Genomic DNA, 16825 nt, shown 5'->3' with positions numbered 1-16825 from the left:
AATGCGTGCAAAAGGAACTATGTCCATTGCCGCTACCATCAACCCGATCACTTCCATGCACTGAGCTATGGAAGGAAGAGGAACGGAATGAAGTATCCGACAAGAGTCTAGAAGTTTTGTTTTTCTGGCCTCTGTCAGAAAAATCCTCATTTCTAAGGAGTCTATTATTGTTCCCAAGAAGGGAACCCTTGTTGACGGAGATAGAGAACTCTTTTCCACGTTCACTTTCCATCCTTGAGATCTGAGAAAGGCCAGGACAATGTCCGTGTGAGCCTTTGCTTGAGGAAGGGACGACGCTTGAATCAGAATGTCGTCCAAGTAAGGTACTACAGCAATGCCCCTTGGTCTTAGCACAGCTAGAAGGGACCCTAGTACCTTTGTGAAAATCCTTGGAGCAGTGGCTAATCCGAAAGGAAGCGCCACGAACTGGTAATGTTTGTCCAGGAATGCGAACCTCAGGAACCGATGATGTTCCTTGTGGATAGGAATATGTAGATACGCATCCTTTAAATCCACCGTGGTCATGAATTGACCTTCCTGGATGGAAGGAAGAATAGTTCGAATGGTTTCCATCTTGAACGATGGAACCTTGAGAAACTTGTTTAAGATCTTGAGATCTAAGATTGGTCTGAACGTTCCCTCTTTTTTGGGAACTATAAACAGATTGGAGTAGAACCCCATCCCTTGTTCTCTTAATGGAACGGGATGAATCACTCCCATTTTTAACAGGTCTTCTACACAATGTAAGAATGCCTGTCTTTTTATGTGGTCTGAAGACAACTGAGACCTGTGGAACCTCCCCCTTGGGGGAAGTCCCTTGAATTCCAGAAGATAACCTTGGGAGACTATTTCTAGAGCCCAAGGATCCAGAACATCTCTTGCCCAAGCCTGAGCGAAGAGAGAGAGTCTGCCCCCCACCAGATCCGGTCCCGGATCGGGGGCCAACATTTCATGCTGTCTTGGTAGCAGTGGCAGGTTTCTTGGCCTGCTTTCCCTTGTTCCAGCCTTGCATTGGTCTCCAAGCTGGCTTGGCTTGAGAAGTATTACCCTCTTGCTTAGAGGACGTAGCACTTTGGGCTGGTCCGTTTCTACGAAAGGGACGAAAATTAGGTTTATTTTTTGCCTTGAAAGGCCGATCCTGAGGAAGGGCGTGGCCCTTACCCCCAGTGATATCCGAGATAATCTCTTTCAAGTCAGGGCCAAACAGCGTTTTCCCCTTGAAAGGAATGTTAAGTAGCTTGTTCTTGGAAGACGCATCAGCCGACCAAGATTTCAACCAAAGCGCTCTGCGCGCCACAATAGCAAACCCAGAATTCTTAGCCGCTAACCTAGCCAATTGCAAAGTGGCGTCTAGGGTGAAAGAATTAGCCAATTTGAGAGCATTGATTCTGTCCATAATCTCCTCATAAGGAGGAGAATCACTGTCGACCGCCTTTATCAGCTCATCAAACCAGAAACATGCGGCTGTAGCGACAGGGACAATGCATGAAATTGGTTGTAGAAGGTAACCCTGCTGAACAAACATCTTTTTAAGCAAACCTTCTAATTTTTTATCCATAGGATCTTTGAAAGCACAACTATCCTCTATGGGTATAGTGGTGCGTTTGTTTAAAGTGGAAACCGCTCCCTCGACCTTGGGGACTGTCTGCCATAAGTCCTTTCTGGGGTCGACCATAGGAAACAATTTTTTAAATATGGGGGGAGGGACGAAAGGAATACCGGGCCTTTCCCATTCTTTATTAACAATGTCCGCCACCCGCTTGGGTATAGGAAAAGCTTCTGGGAGCCCCGGCACCTCTAGGAACTTGTCCATTTTACATAGTTTCTCTGGGATGACCAACTTGTCACAATCATCCAGAGTGGATAATACCTCCTTAAGCAGAATGCGGAGATGTTCCAACTTAAATTTAAATGCAATCACATCAGGTTCAGCTTGTTGAGAAATGTTCCCTGAATCAGTAATTTCTCCCTCACACAAAACCTCCCTGGCCCCATCAGACTGAGTTAGGGGCCCTTCAGAAATATTAATATCAGCGTCGTCATGCTCTTCAGTATCTAAAACAGAGCAGTCGCGCTTACGCTGATAAGTGTTCATTTTGGCTAAAATGTTTTTGACAGAATTATCCATTACAGCCGTTAATTGTTGCATAGTAAGGAGTATTGGCGCGCTAGATGTACTAGGGGCCTCCTGAGTGGGCAAGACTCGTGTAGACGAAGGAGGGAATGATGCAGTACCATGCTTACTCCCCTCACTTGAGGAATCATCTTGGGCATCATTGTCATTGTCACATAAATCACATTTATTTAAATGAATAGGAATTCTGGCTTCCCCACATTCAGAACACAGTCTATCTGGTAGTTCAGACATGTTAAACAGGCATAAACTTGATAACAAGTACAAAAAACGTTTTAAAATAAAACCGTTACTGTCACTTTAAATTTTAAACTGAACACACTTTATTACTGCAAATGCGAAAAAACATGAAGGAATTGTTCAAAATTCACCAAATTTTCACCACAGTGTCTTAAAGCCTTAAAAGTATTGCACACCAAATTTGGAAGCTTTAACCCTTAAAATAACGGAACCGGAGCCGTTTTGAACTTTAACCCCTTTACAGTCCCTGGTATCTGCTTTGCTGAGACCCAACCAAGCCCCAAGGGGAATACGATACCAAATGACGCCTTCAGAAAGTCTTTTCTAAGTATCAGAGCTCCTCTCACATGCGACTGCATGCCATGCCTCTCAAAAACAAGTGCGCAACACCGGCGCGAAAATGAGGCTCTGCCTATGCTTTGGGAAAGCCCCTAAAGAATAAGGTGTCTAAAACAGTGCCTGCCTATATTAGTATATCAAAATACCCAGATAAAATGATTCCTCAAGGCTAAATATGTGTTAATAATCAATCGATTTAGCCCAAAAAAAGTCTACAGTCTTAATAAGCCCTTTTTGAAGCCCTTATTTACAATCGTAATAAACATGGCTTACCGGATCCCAGAGGGAAAATGACAGCTTCCAGCATTACATCGTCTTGTTAGAATGTGTCATACCTCAAGCAGCAAGAGACTGCTCACTGTTCCCCCAACTGAAGTTAATTGCTCTCAACAGTCCTGTGTGGAACAGCCATGGATTTTAGTGACGGTTGCTAAAATCATTTTCCTCATACAAACAGAAATCTTCTTCTCTTTTCTGTTTCTGAGTAAATAGTACATACCAGCACTATTTCAAAATAACAAACTCTTGATTGAATAATAAAAACTACAGTTAAACACTAAAAAACTCTAAGCCATCTCCGTGGAGATGTTGCCTGTACAACGGCAAAGAGAATGACTGGGGTAGGCGGAGCCTAGGAGGGATCATGTGACCAGCTTTGCTGGGCTCTTTGCCATTTCCTGTTGGGGAAGAGAATATCCCACAAGTAAGGATGACGCCGTGGACCGGACACACCTATGTTGGAGAAACACTCCTATGGTAGGAATATAACTTCCAATCTAAAGGGTCTAAAAAGAAGAACTATCTTTCAAAGGGATAGAAGTACAGTAGGTAGAAATTATCCCATCAATCTTAGGAACAGTTACTCAAAGTTCAATATTACTAGCAAGCAATGGATACATATACTAAAACCTTGCTGAAGGATTAAAAGTATAACCTGACTTAGCCCATTCTTAAAAAAACATCTCAGAGACAGCATCAGGGACAGGAAAAATACCTTAAAAGTTTGAACCATAGAATTATAAATTAAGTCTAAACAAATCACAGGACTTATCCTCAGCAATTTTAGAATCCTAAATCCTAAACCTCTAAAGTAAACAAAATCTCCTTGAAAAGTGAACAAATATATTTGACCTAAAATAGAAAAAAGGAGTTCTCCGATTCATAAGCAGAAAATTACAGAAGTAGTAATGTACATAAAATATAAAACATACAGTAATATCCCCAAAAAGAGCTCTTGAAGAAAGGCAAAATACTCACCCCCTTGAAAAGCAGCTCCTTTTAATAATAAAAAAAAAAAAAAAAACTTACTAGGCCAATTTACCCAAATCCGATATGCAGGATAATGCACTGTAAAACAGAGGAATAACATTGAACCTACAGATAGCAGGAGCATGTGCCAACTCTATGTAATTTGAAGGGGAAAGTGCAACAAAACTACACATGAAAAAACAATGTGCACAAAAACCCAAGCGTAAAAAAAAAAAAAGTACGCATGAGGAAAACCGACATGAGTTCAAAAGAACACAGGTGCGAAAACCCGGCGATCGTTAAAAATTCATAAAAAAAATTAAAAAGGGTAATTACCAAAAAACATGATTGCTCCAATGCTAGATATTATATATATGTCTAAAAAAAATAATCTAAGAGGCTTACAGAGTGCCGAAAAAAAATAAAAATATAGTACTTACCAATAGGCATCCTGCTATTGAAGCCAAACCAGTCCTGAAAACTAACAGCAGAGAATATGGAATAGGAGTATATCAATGACCCAACAGAAGGGGGGCAAAGTAAAAGTCCCTGCGACACCAGTGGAATGCTTGTGACTAAAACCCAACAGGTGAAAAATATGCCACTCCACATACATCCCTCCGCCAAAAACTGTACTCTGAGGGGAAATGGGCCTCAACTCAATCTGAAAACTCCTCTCACTGAAGAATGAAAACGGCACATCTTTATTCTTCCCCTTCCTCCAGTGTGGACTCTCACCACCTGTATTATTATTATTATACTTTTTTTATGAAGCGCCAACATATTCCGCAGCACTGTTCATGGGTAAAATAAATTTAAATAAAACAATGATATAATAAGAGACAGGACAAAATTTACAAACACAATTGAGGGCCCTATTCCCGCAGGAACTTACAATCTAGAAGGGTAGGAGGTTGAGAAACAAGAGGCGGTGACTGAAAGATTGAGAAAGATGTTAATGCAGAGTAAGATGAGGAAAGTGAAATTAATTTATTATTGAGCTGGGTGGTAGGCTTCTCTGAACAAAAAAGTCTTCAGGTAACATTTAAAGGAAGAAAGATTAGGGAGAGTGTTCCAGAGGGTAGGTGCTGCACGACAGAAGTCCTGCAGTATAGCATGGGAAGAGGTAATAGTTGAAGATGCAAGGAGCAGGTCATTGTTGGATCTTAGTGGGCGGGCTGGAGTATACTTGTTTATTAGCGAGGATAGGTAGTGGGGAGCGGCGTTGGTGAGAGCTTTGTATGTAAGGGTGAGAATTTTTAATTTATGTCTGCTGTGAATGGGGAGCCAATGAAGGGACTTGCAGAGGTGCAGCAGATACAGAGCAACGGGAAAGGTGGATTAGCCTGGCAGAGGCATTTAGGATGGATTGAAGGGGGAGAGGAGGGAAAGAGGAAGGCCAGTAAATAGAAATTAAGAAGGCAAGTCGGGAAATAACAAGGGAGTGAATTATTTGCTTTGTGTTGTTAGCGCTCAGAAAAGGGCGAATCTTGGAAATATTATGTAGGTGGTTGCGGCATGATGTAGAAAGCGATTGGATATGGGGGACAAAGGATAGAGTTGAGTCAAGTGTAAATCCGAGGCAGCGGACTTGGGGCGATGTGATGCCATAGACAGAGAAGTCAGGAGTTGGCGTAGAGCTAGAGGGGGGGGGATTAGTAGGAGCTCAGTCTTGGACATGTTAATCTTTAGGTGGTGAGAGGCCATTTAGGAAGAGATATCAGATAAGCAGTCGCTGACATGTTTTCTCGCTCTGTCTGTATAAAAGAAAACAGAGCGAGAGTGAAAGAAAACATAGGGAGAGAAAGAAAAAAAACAGCAAGATAGAGAGAAAACAGAGCGAGAAAAAACTATGAGATGGAGAGAAAATAGAGTACGAAGAAAAAGGGATAGAAAGAAAATGGGGGAGAGATAGAGAGGGAGAGAACAAAGGGAGGGAGAGAAAACAGAGAGAGAGGAAACAGAGGAAGGAAGAGAAAACACATGGGGGGGAGAGAGAGAGAGAGAGAGAGAGAGAACACAGGGCTAGATTTATCAAGTGCTAGGCAAATTCTCTTTTGTATTCTCCTCCATATTCTCTACAGCTCGTCCTTGGAGAGGCACATTGGTGCAAACCAATTTATCAAAAATGTACACATATTAATTGGCCACAAGGAGTAGTATTTTCTGCCCTAGTCAAGTAATCTATTACATTTGCATTTTACATGGGGCAAATTTGCGTATTATTTTTTGGTGTGTTACCACAATACATTTTTACTTTAACTTTGTTATAATAATGACCCTATGTAACTAACACAAATTATTAATACAATTTTTGCTTTTTTTGGTGGGGTATTCTACATTTGGCACATGTATCTAGCCAATGATAGACCTGCTAGAATGAGAAAGTACTCCATCAGAAATAGATGTGAACATGACAAGTTCAAAGACATAATGATTTCTAATGCTGTTCTCCACAGTACCTATGGAGAACTATAATGAGCATATTTGTAGAACTTTGCGTTCTCTAAAGGTGCAAAAAAATATAAATTGGTAACTGGGCGTAATGCTAAGGCGAACTGTAGGAAATGCGACTAAACAAGCAAATGTAACCCTTTCTTTAAGGCATGTATAGTTGGACTTGCCCAATTTCAGGCGCACTTTGCATTAATAAATCAGGGGATTCAGTCGTATGAGAGGAGACAGAGAACATGGGGAGGGAGGGAATAAAATCACCAATAACTGCAATACTGCTATTTCCCCCCCTTGCTGTTATAGCATGAGCAGAATATAGTAATACAGTATACACTTGTCTATTCTTTTGCTATGGTACAAGATTTTAAAATGGTAATACAGATCAACTGAGTTTCAAGTGGAAATTGTTTAATACAATTTAACAGTAACTCCCAAATGGAAGTTACAAGGAGAGATAGAGGGAGGGAGAGAAAACAGAGGGAGAGATATCAGAGGGAGATGCAGAAAAAAAAACAGAGGGAGAGGGACAAGAAAGCTGTGGGAGTGAGAGGAAACAAAGGGAGAGAGATAAAGGGAGGGAGAGATAATAGAGGAATGAGAGAGAGAAAAAACAGAAAAAGGAGAAAAAAAGAGGGAGAGAAAACACAGAGGGAAAGCGCAGAGAATGAAAAAAAAGAGGGGGAGAGAGAGAACGGACACAGGAGGAGGAGAGAGAGAGAGACAACACAGACGGGGTATAGAGAGAAAACACAGTGGGGGAAGAGAGAAAACACAGTGGGGGAAGAGAGAGAACGGACACAGGAGGGGGAGAGAGAGAGAGAGACACAACACAGACGGGGTACAGAGAGAAAACACAGTGGGGAAGAGAGAGAACACAGAGGGGTTGAGAGAAAGAGCACAGGTGGGAGAGTATTACCAACAATAACTTATGTTGCTATTTTCCCCTTGTTGTTATACCATCAGCGAAATACAGTATACACTTGTCTATGCTTTTGCTTTGGTACTGGGATTTAAAACAATAAACGCAGCTTAACAGAGTTTCAAGTGGAAATTGCTTTAAATAAAGTAAGATTAACTCTTTCTTCTAAGAATAACTAAGTGGTAACAACAAAGCACCTAATGGGTGTTACACACTGTACTATTGGGGTTATAAACAACCTACCCATCTTGTTGTATTCCACAAAATAGCTTGTTTTCCATATCACCGTAGCACAAGCTACAAAACAATGTTGACAGCATGGACCCCTGTGGTATTCCACAACATTGCATGTAGTAACTGAAGAGCAAAAAAAGAAGTGAAAATATTGAAAACAAATGTGTAAAAACAGCATACACGTATTAAGGCAAATAGATTGTTAGACAGACACCTTAAAATGATCATGTTTCCGTATCCCATTCCAGCACCACCTCACATACAAAGAGATATTTATACACTGAAAGAAAGTCTACAGGCTGCAAGTTAAAGGTGCGAATGAGGTGATGAGATCTAGCATTACATATCTGCTAACGGCTGGGGCTCTATTCCCTAAGGATGTGTCAGTGTCCATATGCTTACAGAACCCTTACAGATTTCAAACTAGAAGCATGAAATGCATCTATTCTTGACACCCAATGCTTGTGTTTGATGTGTATTTTCCTCTGAATAAGAAGGGCACTTAGATAATGTTTATATGGAAAAAGTACATGACCCAAAGCAAAAATTCAAAGAAATATATAAAAATACAATAACGAAGAGATGACAAACTACAAAGGCAGCACTAACGATCCATGAACTAATTTTGTACTGTACAACTAATATCACTTAGAACAAAGGAAATTAGATAATAAAAATAAATTGGAAAAAAAATGTATTTAAAAATTCCATGCTCTATCTGAATCATAAAATATTCTTTTTGAGTTTTATAACCCATTAAATTATGGGAATGAATTCCTGGCTTATTGCTGATGCACAATACATTCTCAAGAATTAAAACCCTCCCTAACCATCTGCCTAGGCAGGTTATTTTTATATATAAATTAAAGGGATACTAAACCCAATTTTTTTCTTTAATGATTCAGATAGAGCATGCAATTTTAAGCAACTTTCTAATTTACTCCTACTGTCAATTTTTCCTCGTTCCATTGCTATCTTTATTTAAAAAGTAGGAATTTCAATTTTAGGAACCAGCCCATTTTAAGTTCAGTACCCTCGATAGAGCTAGCTTATTGGTGGCTACACTTAGCAAACCAATAAGCAAGCATAACCCAGGTTTCTCCACCAAGAATGGGTCGGCTCTTAAGCTTACATTCCCGTTTATGTTTTTGTTTGTTTTTTATAAATCTTTTATTAAGATTTTTAGCATTAATAACACAAAAACATGTTCATTCACAGTAACATTAAGATACAGGTAAAAGCGTCTCAATTAGATTATACTGATAAGTAAATGAAACTAAAGAGAAATAAAAATGAGATCTGCATAACAGAAGTAAAATAAAATGCATACATAAGGACTGGCGCAATGAACAGGTGTATATATATATATATATATATATATATATATGAAATCTCCATTTTGTATTATATGTTCTCCTTAGTACACTGGGAGCCACTTTTGTACCTCCAACAAACTGATACATCAAAGGAAGGAGAGTTAGCAAACTATAGAGCAATGATATAGGTATGTGATAAGAAACGTGGTTTCAAATTCAGCGGGTAAGCCACGCTTAAAACTTAGTGCTAAATAGTAGAGACTTAATAACTGGTAACCCACTTTGAGCAATATAGACGAAGGAAGTTGTTAACCTAAAGTAGTCATATTGATATTCAAGAAGAGGACATCAAAACGTTATTGGGGCTAGGCAGGTAGGGCAAGGTGAGACTACAAACTCCAAGCCAATGTATAGGTCACTAGTTCCTATAAGTATATATGTGCTCCATCCATAATTTTATCCTAGTTTCTACTAATTTTTTGCATTCATCCAATATTTGTAGCGTCAAGATACGGACACTGTAATAAGACAATGTCTATTGCCTGAAATTTTAATAAAGTGGCAAAATTCCATTGTCTTGGCCGCTGACAAGGAGGTACCTGTATGTTCTAAGCGAGTGGGATTAAGTTAAAGGCTTGTGTGAAACAGTGCCAAGAACATAATTATAGTATTTTCTCTACAAGACCTACTGCATATGAAAATAGGGAATACAATATATAATGGTTTATAAAAAATCCTGGACAGTATCAAATTAACACTCTATAGCTAGTACTCAGTAGCAAACCTGACATCCATAGCTCAGTTCAGGTTAGGGATTGAAAATGTAATAAGATATAAGGAACCTCTGAACTCAGAAATACAAAGACCACTAAGTTAGTATGCCATAGCTTTGCATTTTTAACCCATGCCTGCTCTCGGCAATTCTAATCTGCCAGTATCAAAGTTCTCATTGAGGATAGTGACATTCCAGGGCATGTAAGACTCTACTGAGGGATCTACCATGAGATCGAGCTGTGTCAGCAAGTCTAGATGTGATGTCCTCTGCTTCGCTGCATCCATGTGGTTGCCAGAACCTGCACAACTTAGTGAATGTCTGTTGTAGACCAAAAACTTACAGTCCATTGCTCTGACTGCCACTTTATCTGCGTCATCCCATGCCCTGCCTATGGTAACTGCAACATCTGCAACCTCTGTAGAGATTTTAACTGTTGGTAGGCTAATCCAATCTCACTCCGCACCACTCCCTAGACATTTCTCAGGTGCCGCCTTCTGTAGTTGCAAAATCAAAACAGCAAAAGTCTCATGGAATAGAGAGGTTAGTTCTTGATGGTGTTCATCCAGCACTTGGCACAGATGTGTTTCCAATCCATCTAAAGAAATCATGGTGGGAGCACAGAAATCTAACGGTGTCATCCTCATCTCTCAGGGTATTATATAGGTGATATAACAACAATTTGTGGGTTAGTGAAATAAATTACCAATGTCTAGTTGCGGCTACCTGGTAGCTCGGGGGGGGGGGGGTATCAGACACTCCACAACCAGACTCCGTTATAGACATCAGTTGCCTCGATTGATGGTCTGCAATATATCTCCTGCAATCTGTAGATCAATGGCATCTGTAGATTATCATAGTTTCAGCAAAGCTTCTTTTTCAGCTGGATGTTTTTTAGATTCCCAGATAATTGTTAGATTGTGAGAATGCTCTCAGGAGCTTCAGAATATGCATCCTGTCATGGCCGTGCCTAGCCACGCCACCCCCCCCCCCCCCATTCCTGCTTTTTAAATAAAGATAGCAAAAGAACAAAGAAAATGTGATAATAGGAGTAAATTAGAAAGTTGTTTAAAATAACCTGCTCTATCTGAATCAAAGAAAAAAATTGGGTTTAGTGTCCCTTTAAGCCCTCAAACAGTTTACCAATCCTGCTTACAAATGTGGATAAACCAGACTCGCATGCATATCAATACAATACAATATTCTGCCAAGTACTGAAACTAAAAGAATGCAAACTTTAGCGGCACAGGTAATTAAGTCTTTGGTGTGCTGCTGCTATTTTGTGTATAGACTGTAGACTGAAATGAGAGAGTGCAAAGATCCTTGCTAGAGACTTATTCAAGTGCAAAATGTAGGTAAGGATGCAGGGAATCTTCTATCTAATGTTTTACTCTCCAGAAGGCTCTGCTGAATTATAGCCACCTTGTTTAATCACCAACCAGAAGTCCCCAAAGCACTTATTTTTAGTTCTGGTTTTTCATGGTGACGCAAAAACAAGTGAACGTGACTGCCAGTTAGCCAATCCTGCTTTATACCGTGGTTCTTACAATCTTTAACAAGAATCTCAATTCACTTAAAGTGATATAAAACCCAAAGTTGTTCTTTCATGATTCAGATAGAGCATGCACTTTTAAGCAACTTTCTAATTTACTCCTATCATAATTTTTTCTTCCTACTCTTGCAATCTTTTTTTTGAAAAAGCAGCAATGTAAGCTTTGGAGCCGGTCCATTTTTTGTTCAGCACCTGGGTAGAGCTTGCTGATTGGTGGAAAAAAGTAGCCATCAATCAGCAAGCGCTACCCAGGGTTCTGAACCAAAAATGGGCTGGTTCCTAAGCTTACATTCCTGCTTTTTCAAATAAAGATACCAAGAGAATGAAGAAAAATTGATAATAGGAGTAAATTAGAAAGTTGCTTAAAATTGCATGCTCTTGACATGCCCTGCTGGAGGTTCCGGTGGAGGTGGAGCTACACAGGTGCTGCTGAGCAGGTGTGCTGCACAGGTGCTGCTGAGCAGGTGTGTTGCACAGGTGCTGCACAGGTGTGGCTCAGGATTCAGCTCCAGTCCCATACACAGTGGCGGTGGTTTGTTCGCGCCCTACCCCAAGTCTTGGGGTAACAGTCTCGGATAGTCAAGGATTAACTGATCCGGAACCTTCTCCAGTGGTCTGTCATCCCACTGGTGGTTGTCAGTTTTTAATTACCTGGACCCTCAACTTTTCCTGCTTTCTTGGTAGTAGCCATACGCTCTCTTACCTTATAGTGGAACATACTACCTTGCCTCTCCCTTGTTACCCCTGCTGATACTTTGGCTGTATGATTAAACAATCTCTCTCCCCTCTGCGTGCCAGCTGACCCCGCCGGACAAAATCTGCAATTCTCTTATTTCAACTTAAGCCTACCCGCTGCCCTGTGTGGGCTCAGCTGCTGAGTCGTACCCCGGCTCCTTTTTTGGTTCTCCTCCCTCCCTCCCTCCCCCACCGGTGCTGCGTGGGAGGGAGCTGGGTCCGGTGTAGGAGCTTTCTGTCTGGCTGGCTGCGGTGTTGGTCCGGTGCTGCTTTTCCCCTCCCACCGGTGCTGCGTGAGGGGAATTAGCTTTGGTTACCTCCTGGAAGGACGAACAGGAAGCGGAGGAGCTGACTTCACTCTGGGACAAGCTTTTGTTGGAGACAGTGCCTAACAACGGAGATGCGGACGGCTGGCATGCACATAGGGGGTGAGTTTTCTATGGTGATAATATATACCTGACTTACTTGCTGGCTGAATCATCTGATATAATCTTCCAGAGGGGACAAGCTGTGTAACCTGGAGAGAGCTAGGGATATCCTGAAAGGAAAGGATACTAAATAAGACTCTTTAAAAGCTTACTGGGATCAAGTGCGGTCACTGACTGAGACTGTTAAAAGGATAATTTTTTTTACTTTCCTAAGATATCAAGGCCATACAGAAAATATGGACTGATTTAAGACTATTCAAGAGAGGATAAGAAAATAGTTGTCTTTTGCGAAGTTACAAAAAGCGAACATTTTTCACATGGCTAAAATGTGTAGTAATTCAACATATAGATGCAGTTAATTATTGATTCTTGATTGTAGCCTTTTTGTTCTTTTTTACTTTTTCTTTTTTTTCTTCCTTCTTTCTCTTTTTCTCTCTCCTCTATTTTTTTTTTCTGAGGTTCCTGCTCCTTTCTCTTTTTTCAACATATATCACTGTGTCCTAATACTCAGATTATGGCATGAACACACTTTCTGCAAGCATTAGTTTTATTTAAATCTCAAGGTTTATAAAAGCAGTAAGAACAGTTTTTATAATATTGGCCTACGTTGGTAGCATAGCCCAGCAGAGATTTCTATAAAGAGTATAATAACCAACCCTTTTTTTACAATTGAGTCTAGGACTTATATATAAACGGTTCCTGATTATAGGGTTTGAGATCCTTTTTTTGGAGGAGAGGGGAAAAGAGGAGAGGGAGAGGGATAAAGGGGCTCCTTACCCTTACAGCTATGCTATATATTTTAAAAACCAATTTACTGTGAATTTATATGCATAGCTGTCCTTTGGGTCTTTTTAGACCCTCCTGGTCCTACCTAATTTAACAGCCTAACAGACATTCTGTATTAGTGCCTGTGTAGGAAAGACAGGCTAAGAAAACTCCCTACTCTGTTAATTATATGCTGTGGGCTGCTCCTGTATGTTCTTATCCTTAACAACTAACAACTAATTTGACCTATTTAAACTCATGAATTATTAGCTTGTTCTATAAATAAGGTTGCTGATATTTTCTCAATTTATCCAATCTATCCATTTTTCTGGTATTGAATCCTAAGTTTTGTACTGTATCTATATATCTACATCTCAGAATTTAATTTTCCAAATAGAAATTGCTGTTCTATATATGTCCTGGATGTTGAACTGAAACGATATGTTCTGGGCTGTTGATTGATTTAAAGATATTGGCTGATTATCTGTTTATGCTTTATAAGAATTAATATCTGTGTTAAGTTTTGGCAAAACTGTTTTGATTTAGATAGTGGGTGTAGCAAGATAAAAAGGGGTTTAGGAGGAAGACATATAAAGGCAGAGAAACAGTTTATAAGACTATGACTTAAACACTTAAAAAAGCTGAAATAATTTCTGGGACATGTTTGCATTAGCCTTTCCTTCTAGAGATTACCCCGTGAACAAGGGTATATCCCTCGCTATCTCTAGACAGCACTAGAGCTTTATTTAAAGTAGAGTAACTAGATTACTTTTACTGGCCCTATTGGCAATATCTTGCTGTGACCCTACTACTACTATTAGACCTGGTGGATCTGATGATATGTCTTTTACATATCTTTTCTCTGGTACTCGCATCCGTGGCCGGACCTCACTGCACAATTAACTAAGTATCACTAGCTTGTTCACTTTCCCCCTCCCCTCCCCCCTTTTCTCCCTTTTTTTTTTTTTCTTCCTCTCTCTCCCTCCCCACACTTGGTCGTCACTTTCACACACCTATCCTCACATGTCAGCTTGGTAGCGTCTCTCGCTCTCAACTTAAACCCACAATCACCTTTGGTTTTTCACTAACTTTCACGAATTTTTGGCTTAACTTCTTTTTTCTTTTTCCTTTTTTTTTTTCCTCCCCTTCTTCACAATTCTCTATTATTGGCACATGGATAAATTTTTTCACGTTTCACCTAGAACCCCTTCTCCGGCCATGGCAGCGAGGCAGAGAGATAGGAAAATGAAAGGTAATCAAGAGACAAACATGGACACGCAGTCAGTTCCACTAGTGGCGCAAGAACCTATTAATATGCAAAACCTTGTTGCTAATATATTTGAAGCACTCTCTCCCAAGTTTGAAGCTCTAAGAGCTGAAATTAAACAAGACTTCCTATCTTTAACACAGGAAGTTCACCAATTTTCCAATACACTGCAGGAAGCCGAGCAAAGAGTCTCGGACCTGGAAGATCTAACAATAACGCATAGTTCCAATTCAGAATCTGTGAATACCAACTTACAAAAAATACAGAATAGGCTAGAAGATCTAGAGAATCGCTCTAGGAGAAACAATATAAGAATCATAGGACTCCCAGAAGAACAGCAATATGACAATCTTGTTGACTTTGTATCAGAAACTTTGCCTAAAATTCTAAAATTGCCACCCACTTCATATCCTATTCCAGTGGAGAGAGCGCACAGGTTAGGTTCATTCCATGTAGGGAACAAAGCCAGAACTAAACCTAGACCCATTATAGCTAAATTGCTAAATTTCCAAGACAAACTTACCTTACTTCAGCACTATCGTAAACAACAGTCAGTTAAAGTCGGAGGTATCACAATCCTCTTGTTTCAGGACTTTTCTGCTGACACCGCTGCAAAAAGAAGGGAGCTCGCTCCCATCTGCACTAGGTTTATACAGAAAGGATTCCAGGCAACTATAATATTTCCATATAAACTGAAGGTTAAAGTTAATGAAGTTTTTCATTTTTTTGAGGAGGCTCACTTAGCTGAAAGCTTCTACAAAACACTGAATTCCCCGGTCAGATGATATTAGGTTTAAAACATGAAGGTCTCAGATAAAATATAATATGTTGAATTTCTTCTTTTTTTTTGCTCTCCACGTTAGGGGAGAGCGATGGCTGCTCAGATATGAGCCGCAGTCCTTAGATCCCTCCGGTGCGGAGAGGGCATATACTCATTTTGTATCAAAGGAAATGAAGAGGAATCTCTTATTTTTGCCTCTTAAAACTAAGGACCCCCTTCCCCCCCTTTTTTTTTTTTTTTTTTTTTTAATTTATTATTATTTATTGTTCTTCCCTCTGCCCCTTATTCTCGGAAACATAAATGAGTACAGGCAGTGATAAATGCAAAATTGTGTCATGGAATGTGGGTGGTATATCTACCCCAATTAAGAGGAAGGCAATTCTTACTCAGCTTCGGAAAATCCGGACTGACATAGGTTTCATTCAAGAAACTCATTTATCTGCGGAAGAATCTTTGAAGCTTAGGTCAGCCTGGGTGAAGGAAATATATTTTGCACCTAGTGTTAAGAGGAAGAGGGGAGTAGCAGTATTAATTGGGAAAAAAATTGATTCAGAAGTAATACATTTTGAGGCTGACCCAGGGGGGAGATATGTTATGCTGAAAAAAAAGATCTCTCGGAGGATGTATACACTGCGCAATACATATGGCCCTAATATACTCGACCCAAATTATTGGACCACTCTTCAATCTAAGCTTTTAGCTTACACGGAAGGGTGCCTGATTATGGGTGGAGATTTCAACATGGCACCACAAAGCCCAATTGACAGATTAAGGCGAGATGTTAAACAACTGAAACAAAAAAAGGATAATTTAGAATCTAAGCTACTTAAAAAAATTATGCAAGGGGGAACTTCCGGGCAGCGGCCATGACAGGTCGCACTTCTGCAAGCTGCTCCAGCTTTCCAGAGCAATCTATATGATATCTCCCGTTATATGTACCATCCTAACCAGAGACTAACATACTATCTATCTGCTAAAGAAAATCTATCTAACGAGCCTAATTTTAATGGAATGGCTGATGGCTTCAGAGCCCGGAGCTTCAATTGAAGATTGTGGCCTTTACCATCACCCACGTGGAATACCCCCCGGCAGGATGCTCTCCGGCTCCTGTCGTTAGTTAGCACTGCAAGTGCACCTACTACAACTGAACATATAACCCAAGTATCCCTGCAACAGACGCACCTGCCATGGAGGCTATACAAATCTTGAGGGAACTAGATAACTTGCTCTTTATCTATCGGGAGAAATTCTCAGAGACCCTTGAGGAAGCATTTCGACTTACGACAGGGGGTCCTTCTATCTGCACCTCTGTGTTATCCTCTGAGAGTGACCATAAAGATGAAGCCTGTACATCTGATCGAACCCTAGCAAAACCCCAGGAGGTCCTGTACGAAGGGTCAGGAGCTTTTCTAGCAGGCGGGGGAGCACTGGATGCGACATGCGATGCATGTTGTGTGGGGCCCCACTCAGTGCTTACCTCCCATCGCATTGCCGCAGTAGAGGTCCCGGTCGATGATCTAGTGGTAGCGGTACGACCGCCTGACTACGCAAAGTCCCAACTGCAACACATCTTGCTTCTAGCTGACACTGGGACGGAGACAAGCGCCTGGTTACAAGGTAGAAGAGGAGACCTTGCAGCTA

General features: G+C 40.5%; 1 protein-coding gene across 1 annotated transcript in view; it reads right to left on the bottom strand.

Annotated features, from left to right (window-relative positions):
- TERT (telomerase reverse transcriptase) overlaps window positions 1-16825 on the bottom strand; it is a 287147-nt gene that overhangs the window by 168636 nt on the left and 101686 nt on the right. Inside the window, exon 9 of the mRNA XM_053715763.1 lies at window positions 7578-7691. Coding sequence (XP_053571738.1) covers window positions 7578-7691 — 114 coding nt within the window. The remainder of the gene's footprint in view (window positions 1-7577; window positions 7692-16825) is intronic.

The sequence above is a fragment of the Bombina bombina genome, chromosome 5 (genome assembly GCF_027579735.1).
Source record: "Bombina bombina isolate aBomBom1 chromosome 5, aBomBom1.pri, whole genome shotgun sequence".
Taxonomy (NCBI): domain Eukaryota; kingdom Metazoa; phylum Chordata; class Amphibia; order Anura; family Bombinatoridae; genus Bombina; species Bombina bombina.
The sequence above is the reverse complement of the archived record's forward strand: the minus strand, read 5'-3'. Positions and strand labels throughout refer to the sequence as shown.